This window comes from Podarcis liolepis (genome assembly GCF_965112155.1).
Source record: "Podarcis liolepis genome assembly, chromosome: 10".
Taxonomy (NCBI): domain Eukaryota; kingdom Metazoa; phylum Chordata; class Lepidosauria; order Squamata; family Lacertidae; genus Podarcis; species Podarcis liolepis.
In genome coordinates, this window is record NC_139562.1 from 17,564,740 (window position 1) to 17,579,679 (window position 14,940).

At 42.3% G+C, this 14,940-nt stretch overlaps 1 protein-coding gene across 50 annotated transcripts in view; it reads left to right on the forward strand.

Moving 5' to 3' along the window:
• Window positions 1-14,940, forward strand: part of MICAL3 (microtubule associated monooxygenase, calponin and LIM domain containing 3) — a 197,538-nt gene that overhangs the window by 93,462 nt on the left and 89,136 nt on the right. For 21 of the 50 annotated variants that reach the window (XM_083460898.1, XM_083460856.1, XM_083460855.1 and 18 more), the window contains exons 9-17: window positions 264-379; window positions 2,591-2,717; window positions 3,450-3,543; window positions 3,941-4,088; window positions 4,781-4,977; window positions 5,615-5,727; window positions 6,045-6,107; window positions 6,933-7,106; window positions 8,605-8,688. In XM_083460898.1, coding sequence (XP_083317024.1) covers window positions 264-379; window positions 2,591-2,717; window positions 3,450-3,543; window positions 3,941-4,088; window positions 4,781-4,977; window positions 5,615-5,727; window positions 6,045-6,107; window positions 6,933-7,106; window positions 8,605-8,688 — 1,116 coding nt within the window. Of the gene's footprint in view, window positions 1-263; window positions 380-2,590; window positions 2,718-3,449; window positions 3,544-3,940; window positions 4,089-4,780; window positions 4,978-5,614; window positions 5,728-6,044; window positions 6,108-6,932; window positions 7,107-8,595; window positions 8,689-13,746; window positions 13,846-14,940 lie in introns of all 50 variants that reach the window. The other 29 variants (XM_083460881.1, XM_083460887.1, XM_083460889.1 and 26 more) reach the window with 4 other exon arrangements.

The following is a 14,940-nucleotide window of genomic DNA, read 5'->3' on the forward strand; positions in this document are numbered from 1 at the left end:
TATAGAGCCTGTAATTGGGTAGCAAACAGCAATTAGCAGTCTGTAATTGACTTAAATGGCATATCTGGCTTTGGAAAGCTACTGTGGCAGCTCAGGGGATAAGGGTGCATTGAAATTATTAGATGTTGCTCCTACAGAGGCTTGGAGGGAGTCTGGGTCTTAAGGCAGCATTGCAATATGTCAGCTTCCCCAGTTTTCTTAGGGAACTTATTCTCTTCTTCTTCCTCCCCCCTCCTCCATTGCTTCTTTGTGGTTGCTTCTAGCCATTCTGGCCAATGGGAACTGGAATTGCCAGGGGCTTCCTTGCCGCCATGGATTCTGCCTGGATGGTACGAAGCTGGTCTCTGGGAACAAGTCCTTTGGAGGTTCTTGCAGAGAGGTAAAGAAATTTCTGTGTGTTTGGTGGTGGGGGGTAGAGAACAAACGTGAATTCTCTCCAGATGAGAGAGTGGCCTGGTTCACATGTCACCTTAAACTGTAATTCCCTGCAGCTACTGTACTGCAAATGAAATAAGCCAGAGTGTGGCTTGTTGTGTATCCCAAACACGGGCTTGTTTTCCCCAAAACAGGCCACAAGCAGTAGTCAAGTTTAGTTCTTGGTTTACGACTCATGGCTTGTTTCCAACAAGCAAACTCTGAGCCCTCATTTGGATGATATGGCAAGCTGGTCTCTGGTTTGCTTCACCTGTGCAGCAGCAGCAGGAATTAGTAGAGGGGAAGCATTTAGGGAACTTTTGAGTATTGCGAGCTAGCATGCTGCTTGTTCACATTAAACCACAGTTCGTTTTAAACTAGGGTTTAATGTGACGTGCAAACTGGACCATAATATGGAAGTGTCTATGTCTCCTTAATATAATATATGCAGATTTTTATGCAAGCATGAACCAACCTTAATTCTGCACCCTTTTTGTCCGATTGCATTTCAGTTTCCCCACTCTTTTTTTGCTGTGCTTTTCTTTGTGTGTTTATCTGCTGAATTTGTGTAATTCCACCCAGACACATTAGGAAGTTTCTCTTTGTGTGCAGAATCAGATTTAATGGTCATGTGGCGCAGTTTCCATACCATTGTCTTCCTGCAAGCAACACAGGGGTTTTTTAAGTGGGATTACTTTATGTACACTTGCAATGGTTTTACAAGAGAGATTAGATGGAGAGAGAGAGACACCTGTCCAGTTGGACTCTCACTGCAGTCCTGTGCGTGTCTGCTCAGAAATAAGCCCCGGTGAGTACTGTGACACTTGCTCTGGGGTTAAGTGTGTTTAGAATTGCAGTCTTGGAGAATATAGGGATTTCATCCCACGTCTGATATTGGTGCTCTAATCACTAGTCCTCATTTCCTGAGTGAATAACACATGAGGAGCCATGAACAGGGACATTGTAAAAATTTATCCAAGCAACTTGCAGGAAGGATGTCCTTTATGAGATGCAACCTTTCACGTGGGGATAGTGGGAAGAACTAAGAAGGAGAACACTAATTCAAGTGTAATTAGTAAATATAAGATTGAGGTCCAGACTCATCTTCTGCCAGCTTCTCCCAGTATTCTAAGGACAGATCAGTTGACAAACGAGCACTTCTGGGCCTACCTACCTTAAAAGGCTTTGAAGCCAAGCAGCAATGTAATTAAGATGAAAATTGTTCTTCTGAGTTCAAAATTGTTCTTTTCTGAGTCACATTTCATTCCCGTTGCATAACAGCATTGTTAACCTCTGGTGTCATGCCCTGGCACAGGCAAAGGTTGTGGTAGAAGTTTACTGCATACACACGGGAGAGACAAGAGAAATTGTAACAAATTAAACAGATGTTATCGTGCTAATCACTAATTCCTTTATTCTCTGTCTAACCTTCTCATAAGCTGTCACTGCTCACCCTCACTCTTAATTCCCTCAACTCACTCTCCTAACTGATTTTTCCAACTGCCTTTGAATGCTGCCATTACTCATCAGTCAGCTCCTCCTAGCATTCCAAAAATGCTCAGGCATTACACAGGCCCCAAATATTGCATGGCAGGGTGAAGTTCATCAGGTAGTTGGGTTTTGCTTTGTTTTGTTTATTACTGCATGGCAAGGGTCCAGCAAATAGGTGCATCTGTTGAAGGCTTTCCACATACTTGTGGCCAGGCAAACACAGCTTAGGTAAATCAGAAACGCCGGCTGCTTTTCTACTATCCTACTTAAAACGAGGTAAATATTTCTGGTTTTTTTAATTGAATGGAAAAAGTGAGTCTTGAGTTTCTGGGCTCAGGCCAGCCGTGTCATAAGGGATTGCTTGAAACCTAAATATAATCAGTTAAATGACAGAGTGCCTTGAAATATTTACAGAAAGGACATTGCATTTACAAATCAGTTAAAATGAACAGAGTGCCACAGTTATAGCTTTTCACATGTGCATGGGGCAGTTAGATATTGTCCTAAGCAGCAACAAAGGATGACCGTTTGCCATAGATGGCAAAGACAAACAATTGCTAAGTGGGGTGAAATAATTTCACTCAGTGATGGCTGCTGGAAAAGGTGTTGACTGGGCAACGTTTTATGTCATTGAAGACACTCTTTTACGTCACCGGTACTAATGCCATTGTCTTCTTTCTCCTAGGGAGAGCATCTATAGATTATTGCCTCAGACCACCCCTGAGAATGTGAGCAAAAACTTTAGCCAGTACTGCATTGACCCTGTCACACGGTATCCAAACATCAATGTCAACTTCCTGCGACCAGCCCAGGTAACTGCTTTAATCCTGGGCTCTTCCAGTGTGCTTAAATGCACTTTGAGTCCCGTGTCCCCTTGATGTGGCTGTCTTTATCTCTTCTTGTCTGTGTACTGTACCTTGAGTCAGATCTAAGAGGAATTGTTGGGAAGGGCAGGGATAGCCACGCAAAGCTTTGCGTTGCTTTCTTGTTTTCCTCCTCTAAAAACTAGGTGCATCTTATGGTCGGGTGCGTCTTATAGAGCGAAAAATACGGTAGATTTTATCTGTCTATCTGGATATCATTAATCAACAGACAGGATGAGTGGAGCAGGCAGAAATCCATTGTCCAACGTTACCCTAACTTTGTAACTTAGTTTCATTTATTTTACATATTTATATTTATTTATTGCTTTTTTGGATTGCGGAGAAGAACAAAATACAAAGCTAGTATAAAACAAAATCAATATACAACATGAAAGTAATGGCTACAAGACAGAAGCTTTAAAATTAATTTAAAATTAGGGTGGTGAAGCTGTGGCCCTTCAGATGTTTTTAGTCTGCATCTATTGATTTTTTGGCTGGGGCTGAAGTTGGAATCCAGCATTTGGAAGGCCACATGGTACTCATTCCTGTTGTCATGAGAGTGACTATTCTGCAGATACTTACATAGTTCACTCGCACCTGTGTCATTCAGCAAATGCTTAACTTTTTTGCATTCTTCTTTGAAGCTTGAGATAATAAGCAAATCTTTTTGAACTGGTACAGGTACGTCATTTGTATGATACAGGAGACTTGAAAGACATTCACCTGGAAATAGAGAATTTGGTGAACTCCAGGACACCAAAGTTGTCGCGGAATGGTAAGCTCCCAGTCTTCCCCATTCCTTTTGTGGCACTTTCTTCTCTCCCCTCTCGTGAGTTTCAAAACCACAGTCTATGTCAGTGGCAATCAGAAGTCAGGTTCTCAGATGATACATTTTAGAAGAGTATTGCCTGGATGTTTTATTTAAAGCCGTGTTCAATGTCCCTTAGTGACTTCAAAGTCCCTTTGACAACTCACAGTCTTTGATAAACACAAGCTGTATTATTTAACTTTTGTGTACAGGCATGATAATGGAAAATGTTATTTGAAGTTGTGGGGGGGGGCAGAAGGATATATTCCTTTTTACTTCATCAGGACACTTTTTATCTCTTTATTCTGGACAACAGTGCTGAGCACCTGGAACAACAGTTGCATATGTGTGTGTTTGTATTTAGAGTCGGTGGCTCGCTCTAGCAAACTCCTGGGCTGGTGTCAGAGGCAGACAGACGGATATGCCGGCGTAAACATAACAGATCTTACAATGTCTTGGAAGAGCGGCCTAGCGCTGTGTGCCATTATCCACCGATATCGCCCTGACCTCATGTAAGAAACTGAATGTTAAGTTGAAGAGGGCATCCTGACGCTAGATGGTCCGAATGGTGTGGGGGTCGGGAGAGGAGTAAGAATTGATGGATGAGGCCAATGACCCATATAATTAGCATTCTCTTCTCATAATGGCCAACCAGATGCAAGGGGGAAGCCTGCAAGCATGAAATAAGCAAAGATCACTCCCTTCCAGAAGGAAACTGCTTCCAGCTATGGAGGCAAAGCATAGCCCTCATGGCCAGTAGCTGTTGATAGCCTCGTCCTCCATAGAAATGAGAGGGGATAATGAGATAAGATCTGGAGGCTGCTAGTGGGAGGATTTTGTAGTTTCCTAATGGGTTGGCAGTTCGAATCCCCGCAACGGGGTGAGCTCCCATTGCTCAGTCCCTGCTCCTGCCCACCTAGCAGTTCGAAAGCACGTCAAAGTGCAAGTAGATAAATAGGTACTGCTCTGGCGGGAAGGTAAACGGCGTTTCTGTGTGCTGCTCTGGTTTGCCAGAAGCGGCTTAGTCATGCTGGCCACATGACCCGGAAGCTGTACGCCGGCTCCCTCGGCCAATAAAGTGAGATGAGCGCCGAAATCCCAGAGTCGGCCACGACTGGACCTAATGGTCAGGGGTCCCTTTACCTTTAATGATTAGTGGGTATAGAGAAATTAACCTTTAGGCAACACATTTTCTTCCCTCCAGAGACTTTGACTCTCTAGATGAACACAATGTAGAGAAGAATAACCAGCTGGCATTTGACGTTGCTGAGAAAGAGTTTGGGATCTCTCCCATCATGACTGGCAAAGATATGGCATCAGTTGGTGAACCAGACAAGCTGTCCATGGTCATGTATCTCACCCAGTTCTATGAAATGTTCAAGGACTCCCTTCCTTCTGGTGGTAAGAAAACTAGGATAAATCTGCTAGAAATAGTTCTTGAACACTGTATGCCAAGCTGGGGATTTTTTCTTTCTTTCAGGGGCCATTGACTCATTCGGGGTGGGCAATCTACAGCTACACACAGTTGTTAATTTGTTGATTCATTGTGCGTTTTTAATTGTATTACAAACGCCACAAATATTTAAAAATTGTAATGCCTAGGAAGGCATTTGGGGTGTTTGCTGCTTCCTGAAGCTCCAGCTTCACAGGTAAGGGTCCAGCAGCAATGTTGTAATCTATCCCTGAAGTGGAGATGAAGACACATACCTTCTCCTCCTATCTGGGAATATTTCTGATGGAACAGAGAAAGCAGACAGGGAAAGGTTGTATGCCTCTCCTAAAAGGAGTTCTGAACAACTTTAAGCAAAAATATCTTAAATGCTCAGTCCTTTTCTAGAATGAAAAAGAGATTGAATAGAATATTGATTTGGGTGTTTTGTGGCATAAAGTGTAAGCAAAGGATAAGTGAGAGGGCAGAGAGAAAAAGAAGGATATGGAATACTAATGCTCATATATGAGAAGAAATGGAACTCTCCTTAGGGTGTTTAGTCTCAGATTTTGCTATGTCTCAACTAATCATATTTGTTTCTGCTCACAGATAACCTGGAACTGAATGCAGAAGAAAAAGCTGCATTAATTGCTACCGCTAAATCTCCAATCTCCTTCTTCAGCAAATTGGGGCAGAGCATTTCTCGGAAACGGACACCAAAGGTAAGCACAGTTGCTTTGGGAATAAATTTGTAGAAAGCGTGCTTATGTTTATGCCCAGTTCAGGGACACCCTGATCCACCTTGAGATGCTTTGTTGATGGTGTCATCTAACTTGGAAACATGGGAACCTTCCCCAAATCACTTGTAATTCAGGTTACACAGAGCTAATGCGTACCCCTAGGACATGCCATCAGCTATTCAGGCACCTGCTTATTTTAGATGAGGAGGTTAGGTATGACTTTTACTTAACATGCAAAGTAGATTTATTATAGGCTGAGAAAATATGGGCTCAATGTTTTTCCCCCTTTCTCTGCCCAGGATAAAAAGGAGAAGGACCTGGATGGTGCAGGAAAGAGGAGGAAGACAAGCCAGTCAGAAGATGTAAGTAAGAGAGTAATCTGTTTTGTTTTGTTTTCCATTTTGCCTTCCTCTTCACAGGAGGTTCCTCCCAAAAGCAGCTGTTCAATTTTCTGTGTGCAAGGGAGGGGATTCAGTCATGTGACCCTGCCTCCTACTTCAGCTCAGAAACATGCCCCCTGTCAGGTTTTTGTAAAACCAAATCATCCACCCAAACTGTCAGAGAGGTGTAATTGTTTTGAATACAAAATGCTCCGATTATGGTCACTGTTTTGCTTACTGCAAGATGTTTCCAGCTAAACCTGAGCAGTGTTGTTTTGATATGTTTGGAGGTGAGCTTTCAGGAATATATGAAGATATGCAGTGCATCCTGATAGAGAGATGTACAGTACGTTAGCATTTGTGATCTTGATCAATGGGATTTTCCTCTTTGAATTCCTCTTAATACTATGGCATGCGGGGGAGGGAGTCAATTAGCTCAGATGGGCAAGTTCAGGTTAGCTTTACTGAACTTTTGGAACTCTCGGGACCTCAGGCAAATGTCTTTCCCATCAGCTGCTCTCTGATCCTTTCAGCTTGAAGATGGAGATTGAATCTGGGGACCTCCTGCATGCAAAGATTGTGCTGTATCACTGAGCTATGGCCCCTTCCTTCTGTTTATCTAAATTTCATTGCACATTCTCATAGCAGGAGCAGTTTAGCAGGTAGATGGGCATATTGTGAGCAGGGTAAACTGGCAAGAAGGAAGATGTGTTTTGAAAATTAGGAGTGATGCACAGAATTGGAGATATGCGGAAAGTGGCTCTGGAAAGGGAATCCATTAGTGTATAATCCATTTCAATTTGCCAGGAGGACTCTTCCCGAAGCTACCGAGAAGAGAGGCCCACTCTGGTGAGCGCCCTGACAGAGAGGAGAATTGATGCCGCCATTGGGAATCAGAATAAAGTGAAGTCCATGGCAACACAGCTGCTGGCCAAATTTGAGGAGAATGCCCCCGCACAGTCCACAGGCATCCGGAGACAGGTAGGAAGAGGCTTTTCAGCTTGAATGTCATTTGCACCTCAGCTAATGGCTTAGCTAGTAGGATATTTTGGATTTATCTGGCAGGGAGAATCTGGAGGCTTGTTGGCTTTGACCAGGGTACCTCCTTGTTCTCAAATAAGTCATATAGGTGAAACATCTTAAGGATAGAGGGGAAACTCCATCCTTAGTAACTACTGTTCTTGCACTTATGGGTTTTGTACTGTTTTGATAGAGGGCAGTTGATCTAACACAAAGAACTGCTTGCATGTTGCTCCATCTTTGCCCCAAGCATTAGAACGGTTCTTCAGTTCTGGAGGTTTAACCAGGCTTTCGATTCATGCAGATTTCTGCGTGACGATACTGTTGGCTTCCGCCACCCCCATTGGTTCATATGCATGTTTTATGCCCCATCCTGGGAGATGCAGCTACATGAGTTGTGTGTGTCAAGTGAGTCATCTATGAGCTAATCTTTGGTGCGTTGCCATCAGTTGAACATATGAGAGAAGGCTCCCCATCGTTTGCCCTGTGGATCACTCCACACATAACCAGATTTCCTGTTTAGAAAAGCAGATCCTCCTAGCTGGAGTGCTGCACTCATCACCTTGGCACCCTGTGTAATTTTAACCTGCTTGAGCGTAGCTGTGAAAGTTAAATAATAAAATAAATCTGCGAGCATAGCAAATCCGTTTTATAATATACTGCAAGCGGAATCATGTTTTCACTTGCAATTCTGTCATAGGAATGTCTTCAGGGCATGGGAGTACACATGGACTAAAACAAATTATTCATATGGCTGAAGCTGTCCTGCATATCCCAGGAGAAGATCCAAAACACCAAATGGGCCAAAGGAAAACATTTTTCTGTCCCTTTAATATGGCCTTTTCTGAGTGTGAAAGTAAAAGAAAGCGAAGAGGCTTTCAAAAAGAATGTTTTAGCCCTCTAGCAAAGTGCCTGTTCTTTTACCCCTCCTTAAATTGTGTCCATTTCGGTTCTTCAGGAAGGCGGGTAGAAAAACCCATAAAAGCCTAGCAGTAGAGAATCCTTCCTGAAGCCAATAATCTCAGTTAAGATGCAAGATTTTGGAGTCTTCTCCATCACGGTTTGAGAATGAATGTGCAGCTGCTTCGCTCTCAATTCTTGAGAGAATTCCAGGAATTTTTGGTTCTCTAATAGTTTAAACCCCTTTCAGCTGCAACCTAACATTATTAAAATAAAACATTCCGAAATAAAAAAATGCAGCCCTCTATATCTTAAGTTCGCATCTTCCTTTTTTCTTTACTTTTCTCCATTTTCATACGATTTTATTTGCCAACTAATTTTTCCTTACTCCGTTGTTTTTTCTTCTTCTCCTAAATGTCTGTCTGCTGACCACCCTGTCCCAACATTTACCTCATCCCCTTGTGGGTTTCTTTGTGAGTTTCGTTTTGCGTTTGGTGTTAATGCCCTCTGTGGCCTCCATCCTGCTTATTCTATGACCTGCATGCAACAGTCTGCCCAGCCTTATCAAGACCGTGCTCTCACCCAGCCAGCCTACCGACAGCGAGAGCAGGGCCGCTTTGCCCCCATGCCTCAGTGGAAACAGGTAAAACGAAACCGAATGAATGACTGTGATGCTCAATCCATCTAAGCTACCACCCCATTGGCTGCTGCTTTTCCATACCAAATTTCCAGGTTATTCCTGTGGACTGGCACTGTTTTAAAATGGAAAGCCTGCATGTAATTTGACAGTAGGTGTGGCTCACATTAAAGGGCTATGTTATCTTTTCACTTTCTCCCTGTTCCTGACCATTGGTGAATATTTGAGCAGTAGTTGTGCTCGCTTGTCCAGTTAGGGGCTCACTCTTGTAAATGAGCCTTAGGAAACTCCGTCTATGTTTTCTTACCTGTTAATTTGTGTAATCCAGATTTGATTTCTAGAGGGTTCAAGAGCGGGTTGGGTAAGCAGTTAATGTGTCTTGACAACATGTTCTGGTATCCATGAGGATCACTCAAAGGGGAGATCCTAAACATTGGAAAATAGAATGGGAGAATCAGCCCTTTGTCTGAAGTAAGAGATAAGGAAGAGAGATGTTCCTTGTTATTATACTGTACCTTCTCTGCTTGTGATTTCTCAGTGGCTCATATTAGCAGGTTGAGGTCATTGTGTACTGATCACATTTCTTACTGCCTATGATAGAACCCTGAACTATCCATTTTCATTGAAACTGGTAAGGCTTTTGCCATTCTTGCCATGGACTTTGATCTTCATCTTCAGAGGCATTGCTTTCTTTGAAATAACTATTCCACTTGTAACAGACAAGATATTGACAGCTGTTTTCATATTTAATTTTTAAAAGCTCTAATACTCTCCATCACTCTCAACTGAGGGATTTTATTTTCCTTTTCAAATTGGAATTGAATGGTAGTGTCAGTAAAAAAACCCCACACCAATCCAACCCAAGTTTGCCTGATTGGAATAGCTAATTTAGGAAACAGATTTTATCACCTTCTGCTCTGGCTTGTGGTTGCTATACTAGCATTATTTAAAACATATTTTGTATATAGATTCTTCGTAATGTAATGACGGCAGGGTTTTCTCATCCCATGATGCATTAGCATGAGCAAATGGAAATCATTTCAGAAAATAAATGTAGGAATATCTTGTGCGTCAAAATACGCTTTTTGTAAATACTGTTTCTATATTCAAGAGATCTGCAAAAGGGATGAGTGACAGTGATACAGCTTCTGATATTATTTCCTCCCTTCAAATGTGCTTAACACGTAGGTGGAAGCGGGGGTAGAAATAAATCAAGGTCCCCAGCCTGCAACTTCAGCTGATCAAGTGAATTTGACCCCAGTAAGCTCATGTTGCTGATGATTTTCTTTTCATCCATCATCTGCTATTCATCGCACTCCATTCCATGGAGTGTCCACAAATATGCTTTTACTTTGGGTAGCTACCATTGGGCCAGAAGACACAGGCCTCCACCCTGGTTAAAGTTGTGCATGCCTTTTGAAGGCAATGGAGGTGAGGGCACTTCATCCAAGCCAGTTAGATACTTTTGAATGTAGAAGAAATTCAGCTCAAGCTGTCCAGTAACTAGGAAACATGAGCTGGGTTCAGTACCATGAACCATGGAAATGATTTGCTGGAAAAGAGATTTTTCAAAAGGGCAGGTTGACTTTCTATTTAGCATGTCATTAAAATCTAAGAATCTTGCAAGAGCCCCGTGCATGTTTAATTGGTTCTATTGAACTGAATTGTTCTTACTGCCAAGTAGGTACACCTAAGATCACAAACCTAGATCCACATAACCCATACACATGTGACTTGCTACTTTCTGTTTGTCTAGACTGGTATTTTCCAGGTTTGTCTTTTTGGCCTAAGTTCATAGCCATAGCCTAGATTCGAATTTTCATAGCTTCACTGGGATATTGTTATCCACATAAATCCCACGGTTATTGCTATTGGTTTTGATGAGAGAGTGCTGTTGGCCTTGCCAGAGATTTTAGGGTGTAGGCAAACCTGCTTTGGCTGGGCATGTTCTTGAGGCATTTCACTCTTGCCTGATTTTCAAGTACAGTTAACAGAATAATTTTGGTACTTTCTGTTAACATTCTTCAGGCTTTTTTGAAGGCAGATACAGTGGTGCCTCGCAAGACGAAAAGAATCCGTTCTGTGATTCTCTTCGTCTAGCGGTTTTTTCGTCTTGCGAAGCAAGACGGATTAGCGCTATTAGCAGCTTTTAGCGGCTTTTAGCGGCTTATCTGCTGATCAGATCAGCTGATAAGCGGCTTAGTGGCTTAGAAAAAGGGGGGGGGAGGGGAAAAAACCAGCAGGAAGTCGCAAGACATTTTCGTCTTGCGAAGCAAGCCCATAGGAAATTTGTTTTGCAAAGCACCTCCAAAACGGAAAACTCTTTCGTCTAGCGAGTTTTCCGTCTTGCGAGGCATTCATCTTGCGGGGCACCACTGTAGACAGGTTTTTCCAAACTTCAGCTTAGACATTTAGATATGGTGAATCAAATCCAACAGTTCAGATGGAAAGCACCTGTCTCTCTTGCCTAGAAGGTTCCAGCATGTCAGATGTAGCATCCTATGTTTTCTTTCTTGAGAAGACATGGCAGACCTGGTATTTAAGAATTCTAGGAGACACTTGAATGAAAACATGGCCCGGGTCGTAGGGAAAGATGTGGCCAGCAAACCCTGTTCTCTCTTGCCTGATTTTTGCACCTGATGAACTGGCCCCTCAGTTTGCTGCTGTTTATACAGGTAATCAACTTGATTCATGAGTCCTGTTTACCCCTATTGATTTAAGAAATGCAGTCAAGTATGTACACAGCCTCTGTACTAGTTCTCGTTGCCTAATTTTTCTTTTAGCGCTACAGAGAAAGTATACAGTACAATGAGAAGTACCTGCACAATGCAAGTCATGGGTATGTGAATTAAGGAAGGAACTCTTAAAATAATTCCTGAGCCAATGTGTTTTTTGTTTTTACTGCTCCACCAACACTTAGGTCAACTCATCCACCTTTTTTTGCAAGAAAATATCCATGATCATGCTACGAGTTTCTTAAGCTCTTAAAGAAATGGGATTGAATTACCTGCAGGAGTTATGTGCATGATTATAAAATATCCTTGCCTCTAATGGTTACTCTTTGAGGATTTCTTGATTGGTCTCTTATTAAAAAGAGCTGAATCTGCTGTGCTGCTAGGGAGGTGGAAACCCAAGTTATTACGTGTCATAGGAATAATTTTGTCTTTTTGGTAATTCCAATGAACTTCATCTCATTCTCTTAACTTCATCATTCATTTGCATACTTACATCACTTGAGAGAGGTGGTGTGTGTGTGTGTGTGTGTGTGTGTGTGTGTAAAACAAAGGAAGCCTGTGAAACTGGAAGTTGCTTGTTTGAAGTCTGGGGTCAGAGGGTGGTAAGATCAAGGAATATATCTGTCTTGGGTTCTTCTTGCACGGATATATGGATATGCAGTAAACACACTCTTTTTGGTAATGATAACACCCAAAGATCCATTTGAGTTGAAGTGACCAGAGCCAGCCATTAAGATGGAATAGAACTATGCCAGCCAACTTGTTTATGTCAAGTGGAATCTTCCTCCATTTTATACTTATTGATGTGAGCATCATTTACTACTGGCCTTTTCGGAACTCAGAAATGCATCCTACTTGAAGATGGAAAACAATGTTCTAATTATAGGAAGGCCAGCAAGGGTTTCAGCCCACTTTACATTCGTGTGACTGCCACCTTAACAAAAAAACAAGAAACATTATTCTCTTAGCTATATATTTTTTTTTTAGAAGGCTATATGAGTAGGACATGATCTGGCTAAACTTGGTGGGAGACAGTCAATGAGGTCCTGGGTTTTATTAAGGGTCCCCATTAGCTTTCTCCTTTCCCCCCAATTTGAACAGTGACGGGAAACATTCCTAATGTGCCTTATGGATGTTGACAGCTCTTGACCTGCAGGAACAATACACAAATCTTTCCCTTTGGGCTTTAGATTGCCCAGAGTTAAAAGTGTTTAAGATTCATATTTTAAGAAGGACTTTTGGATTTGCATAGTAAAAAAAATAAATCCAAAGTGGACCAATATTTTCAAAATAAGCAACATTAGTGGTGGTGGTGTTTATATACTGCTTTTTGAAACAGAGCACCGCCCCCCCCCCCCAGGAGGGCATTTTATGCAACAAAATACACAGTCAAGTGCAATTTTAAAAATCACTGCACTTTGGGTTTTGGGTGGACTAGAAGGGGGTACCAACCCCCAACCCCCAGTACACATAAATATGAGCACCAGGAATGAACGAAGATTTGCATATTTTTTGTCATGTTAACATTCAGCCTCCAGCATTTAGGGGGCAGCAAATAAAAGTTTGGTAAAATTTCTTTATTTTATGCCCTGCACCTTTTGGTGTGTGTTACATTTGAAAGGAACAGGATATTCTGTAGCTCAACAGCAGCTGCATAAAACTGCCCTTTTTAGACATGGGCCAATTTGATGCCTTTGAGATTCCAAAGAGAACTACTTATATTTGAATCCCTGTTACCTGAATTTCATTTATATATCCCTCATGTCACCGGTTGGTTGAGCCATTCAGATAAATGAGGCATCATATAATGGCCAGCTATGCTTGTAGTGACACGGGGACTTCAAATGACATTGTCTACCTCATGAGGAAATGCAGCTCACTTGCACTGATGCGCAACAACGCTGGTTACTACTTGTCAACTGAGAAAGAGAAGCAAGATCAACATCCTGCGCACGATGCATTTCTGAGGCCTTGCCCACATACAGACACAGTAGTGGTGGTAAAATTATCCCTGGACAACTTTAGATAGGCAACCATATGGTTGAATGAAAAACTCCCTGCTCTTAAGCCAGCTTTCTGTTAGGCAAAGGCTGTGCTACTTGGGAGTACTTAGTTTTTGTGTGTGCTGAGGGACCATTCAGAGCCCTTTCACTCCCGGGTAACCTGAACAGGTATAATCCAGAAAGAATTTTAATATTTCATCCGCTGTTTGGGGAAACTTTAGTCTGTGGCCTTGCCACAACTAATAACCATCATCATTGACCATGTTTCTTCTTGTTCTATTATTATTACTATTATTCTTTTTTCTCTCCCCTGTTTGTAAACAAAGATGAGGAAAAAGGAGCGTTCTCGGACCTGCCCCAAAAAAGTGATCATGCTCTCTTCTTCCTCCATTTGCACTTCCTCTCCATCGTACCCCAGTCAGCAGGTGATTTCATTCTGCATGCTCTGTCCTCCTTTCCCTCTCTTCCTGCTTCCACAAGTAGGCCACGTACCCCTTCTGTTTTGAGTTTTCTCCTAAAACTGAATAGTGTCAGCAGACCTCTTGATCTTCCCTTCCCCAAAACCAGTAACACAAGCAAACCCAGAATTCCTTTTATCATTGTTTGATTTAAGGTAATGTACACATATAACTTCTTACATTCTGTTGTTACGGTTACACTGTGTAGTAGGTTGGTGTACCAAACAAAAACCTGAGATCTTAGTAAAGGTTGCTGTTGATAGTGCCCAGTTGTTATATTGGGTGCTGTAAGAGGAGTGACACACTGGTTTCTGGATCTAAAATGAGCAGTCTAGGTGGCCTTCAGCTTGGTTTTGCATTGTAATGAGTAGAGAAGCATAATGTAATGCCTCTGTAGGCTTCCCATTCATTGCTGAGACTACAGGCGCATCCTTTATCCATCTGTTTGTTTATTTGAAGTACTTGCATGCTACCTTTCAGAGAAAAGCCACTCACTGCCAAGGCGGCTTACAAAGGATATTTCAGGACAATTTAGCGGTTTAGGATATTTTCTCTCCCCTGCCCCCATTAAATACCACTGAAAGGGGTGTCCTATCTCAGGATCAGAGGTTATCCTGGACCTTACTTTCTCTCTACTGAAAATAAGTTAGATAATGTGCCTAAACCTGCCTTCTCTGGCCTGGTCTAGTACAACTCTCATTACCCCAGACCATTAGCCATGTTGGGTAGGGTTGATGGAAGTTGGGGGTCCAACAAACATCCTCAGGGCACCAGATTGGGGAATGTTAGCCTTGAAGCAGATTCTTACATTTGGCCTGTGATGTGGGAACTGCTACAACGCTTCTCCCATAGCACCAGGATGACTTTGTTTAATAAAGGGGTCGTGCAGACATCCTACGATTTGCTAGAATGTAAACCCATTGTTGTTGCTACATTACTTAGAAGTTGGGGGAGGCCAGGATGCTCCCCACTTCATGAGAATGACAAGGAATTCCAAAACATAGCCCCCAAAAGTCCTCCAGGTTTTACCAATTCTAGCCTGCTGCGGTTTCCCTTACTTTC